This window comes from Python bivittatus, unplaced genomic scaffold (assembly GCF_059951505.1).
Source record: "Python bivittatus isolate LINGU-HERP-01145 unplaced genomic scaffold, Pbiv_v1 ctg000090_np1212, whole genome shotgun sequence".
Taxonomy (NCBI): Eukaryota; Metazoa; Chordata; class Lepidosauria; order Squamata; family Pythonidae; genus Python; species Python bivittatus.
The window spans coordinates 803,311-807,207 of NW_028277046.1; the positions used below are offsets into that span (position 1 = coordinate 803,311).

A 3,897-nucleotide genomic window follows, 5' to 3' on the forward strand; every position below is an offset into this window, starting at 1 on the left:
CCCGGACGATTTACCGGCTGCCTTTGCACCGCACTGACCCCAAGCCTCGCGTGGTTCGTTTAATTTTGGCTTTAATCGCGCGAACGGCCGCCCTGGCTTGGAACCCACAGCATTTGGTCTGTGTTCTGTCCAGTGTGCACCGCACGGGGACGGGCGCCAGCCTTTCCTTAAACCGCACGATTCTTCCGTGCAAGGTTTTGCGTTTGGCGGTTACGACGCCGCGCAGTAAAAATCAGCGCTGTCCGGATTCGAAGGGGACAAATTATTTTGCTTCTCCGTCTGCGCGTGGGGTTTTCTCACCCCACTCTCACCCCCGCTGTCAGTTTTGCTGCTGTTCTTCCTGGCCGGCCGCGTCTGCTGCTGCTGCTTCTTCAGCCGCCCCCTCCGCCTCCTGAGCTTTTTTCTTCCTTCTCCGTTCCGCGTTTGTGATGGTCATCGGATGCAGGGGGAAGAAGCCAGAAAGACCTGCCAAAAAAAATAATAATGTCAATGCATTCCTCCCGTGCCTTTAGCTCCGCTGGCAAATAAAACAGGAAAAATCAAGAACATGTCACAACCACTTTGTGTCTTTTTTGCAAAGCAGAAAACTCCCTTGCTGACATTGGCAAGGGGGAGGGATTCCTCTCACCCCTCTGGGTGCTCTGTGTCTTCCTCGATCTCGGGTCCTCTCCCCGAGGCCTGAGCGCTGGAGGGTCCTGTGCAGGATCCGAGCTGCTCCTAGCCCTGCGCTCTCTCGATAATAAAATTCTGGCAATGCTTGTGGAAAAGTAGCAGCTAAGGTTTGCATAGGGTCGTCTTGACCCTCCCACCCTTATTTTCTAAATGCAGGGAGCAAGAATTGCAGCATTTGAAGAGACGCAACCCCAGCTTACCTTAAATTTGTAAAAAAATAAAAATAAAGGCACCTAGTTCACATTTTCATACCTGCTTCTGTTTTAATGCTGGGGGATTCTGGGAATTGTAGTTCGCACGTCTCAAAGTGGCTGAGGTCGAGAAACACTGGACTAAGGGGAGACGTGATTTCAGTGCACAGGTGCATAAATGAAAGCCACAGGGAAGGCGAGCAAAACGCTTTTCCATCGTCACAGAAACGAGGACCAAAACTAGATTTTTTAAAAAACATGTTTCCTAACGTTCAGATCTGCCCAAGAGCAGAACAGTCTACCTGTTCTCGGGCTGCGGCTTCTCCATCTCTGGAGGGTTTTAAGAAGCAGCTGGACAGCTCCAAATGTTACGTTTCTCACTAATGCCCCAATTTGTACATTGCTTGCAGGACAGATCGTCCATGCAGCCTTAATTTGGGCAGGATTCCCGTCTTTGGGATAGATCCTCAGGGTCTGATCCACGTTTCTTCATTTTTTTTCCTTCTGGGAGACGCCCAAGCGCTGGCATCTGATAACGCAAGATTCATGTTCTCTGAAACCCAAATATTCTACATCTGGCTTTGGGGGTGATTATTCTTGGACGCAACTCCTGGGAAGACCACAGCCACGTTCCACTGTCTCCGTGGATCGCGGGACGCTCAATCGTTGGCTGCAGTTTCTTCACCAAAATCTCTTTATTTATTACTAAAACTTAAAGGAAGCTCTGATTGCACGCAGGTCACCCCGTGGCAGAATTACAGGGAGGTTTAAACAGTTTACGGGGATGCAAGAACTCTCACCAACTTTCTTGTACCCCTGTAAATGTGCATTTCCGCTAAGGAAATACGGGAAGTTGCTTTGACAGGCAAACTGGGTCTGTATCCTCTAAAAAAAAATCATAATTTGACTTTCCAAAAGCTCGCTGCAAAACGCAGCCCGTCATCTGAACCCAAGGGGATAATTACCCAACAGTTTTTCGACGGGCTTGGTCGGGGCGGCGCCGCAGGCAAACCAGTATTTGAACCGGTCGAAGTTGATGCCCACGATCTTCTCGGCGCAGCGGTTGGGCATCGGGTCGTAGCAGCCGATCTGCTCGATATACTTGCCGTCCCGGGCCCGCCTGTTGTGGGCGACCACGATCCGGTAGAAGGGGCGATTGGCACAGCCGCCGAGGGCGAACCGGATGACAACACGGAGATTGCGGTAGGTCTTCAGGAGGGGGCGTCCTGGGGGGGCAAATTGGGGGCAGACATCATCATTCGGCAGCCTCGATCGGACTCTGATCTCTCCCTCTCCCCCACCGCTGCTGCCTTTGGACTACAATGCCTATGATGCCCTGCCACCGGAGGGGCGGGGAGGCAACCCAGGATTCAAACGTGGTTTTCCAAGGGGGACGTTTGGAATTTCCCGCAAGCGTCTTAAGAGGGCTGAAAAGGTGGAGAGAGCCGGGTTCACACGACGTTTGTGTGCTGCATTGGTTTGACGCAACGACAAAGAGCGGCCCCCCAGAGGCAAATTAGCAAAGCGAATCCACGGCAGGAGGGTTTGGGGCACGGACTGCACTCAGATGAACAGGCAGCTTTGAGGGGTCAAAGCTTTAAGCTTCAAGATCTTTAAGGGGTCGGTGGGTTCTGACTATCTGAATTGGATTTTTTAAAACAAGCAAAGAGGGTCTTCGGGTCTTTTTTTCGAAGGCTCCTTTGTTTCTCTCTAGGTCCGTTTCTCGCCTCCCGAGGGCGCAGCTTTGCTGAACTACCATTCCTGCCTGTGGCTAATGCTGGCCGAGGGTCCCCAGCTCTGTAGGAAGAGGATGGTGGGCAGACTGGCCTACCTCACAAGGCTGTTGTAGGGGAGCACAGAAATAATATTGCCGGGTGTTTGCTGGCGCAGGAAATTACACCAGCTTCCTTTTTTTGGGGTGGGGGGGAGGCATGGGGGTATAAAAAGCCACTTACCCAGTTGAACCATGATGTCTTCTTCCTGCAGAGAAAGGGAATGGGGAGAAAATCTCTGAGTGGTGTGTTGAAACAGGGCGACCGAATCCGGATGGCGCCAGGAGGGACGGAGGGGCAAAGGCTGCCCGCTCTTTGTCTGGGGCGCGACCAGCCCCAAAGCGGCACCTTGTTTTAAACCCAGCCGGAAGCCTCGGCAGCCGCAATCCCAGCTTGGACGGATCCTAAACCACGCTGGTGGCTTAATGCGATCTGAGAACCGGACTACCGAAGCTGGGCTCGACAAGCCAAGATTGAAACAAGCCGTGGCTTGGCAGGCGGTGGGGAGCCAGCCGTAGCAAAGCGCAGGGGGCCCCACCTGGCAGGGAGGATGCTCAAGGGGGAGCGTGCGTCTCAAATCCCAGGTTGGAGGGCACGGATGAGGGGGAGCTGCACCTGTTGGATTTCTGCAGCTCTTGAAGGAGCGCCGCAAGAAGGAAAGCGGGGCCGCCCCGCGTTTGCAAGGTTCTGGTTCAGCAGGTGGAGTTTCACCTACGTCCTGTTCAACCGGGGCAGGTTTTTCCAAGGGCAGCCGCCAATTCAACCGGTGAAGTTTGGTGCAAGCTGGAAAAGTGGATGGGTACGCTACACCTGGTACCTGCAAGGCGCCGTGGGCCGTGCTCCCAGCCGCGATCCCCGAATCCAGCGGCCCGGAAAGGGCGATCTCGGGATCCCCGCCGCTTTCCGAACCGAATCCACGCCGCTCGATCGCGCCCCCCAAGCGCATGCGCGCAGGGCGGGGCAGCCCGGAGCCCCGCCTCGCCCGGGCCGCCCAATCAGATCGCGCGTTCGGAGGTGCCCTTTCTTGTCCCTTCTAACCTCGGCGACGCATGCGCCTCCGCGTCACAGAGCCTCGCGGTAGCCGTAGTGCGCGCCGCGCGTCGGCTCCCTGAGGTTGCTAAGCAACCGAGGCTGGCCTAGCTCAAAGGAGGCCCGAGAGCCTTGAGCGACCCCGGGCCTAAAGCGCGAAGGGGCGAGGGGAGCGGAACGTAAGATCCACCTCCCCGGCCTAAACCTCCGCTCGGAAGCAGGCCCCGCCTCGG

At 55.3% G+C, this 3,897-nt stretch overlaps 1 protein-coding gene across 1 annotated transcript; it reads right to left on the reverse strand.

Annotated features, from left to right (window-relative positions):
• Nucleotides 1-54: 54 nt before the first annotated feature.
• On the reverse strand, nucleotides 55-3,720 carry MRPS16 (mitochondrial ribosomal protein S16). Its single transcript, XM_007443904.3, has 4 exons — nucleotides 3,453-3,720; nucleotides 2,819-2,843; nucleotides 1,829-2,089; nucleotides 55-465 (listed from the first exon to the last, which is right to left on the reverse strand). The coding sequence occupies exons 1-4, from the start codon at nucleotides 3,579-3,581 to the stop codon at nucleotides 320-322; spliced, it is 561 nt and encodes a 186-aa protein (XP_007443966.2). The 5' UTR covers nucleotides 3,582-3,720; the 3' UTR covers nucleotides 55-319.
• Nucleotides 3,721-3,897: the final 177 nt, after the last annotated feature.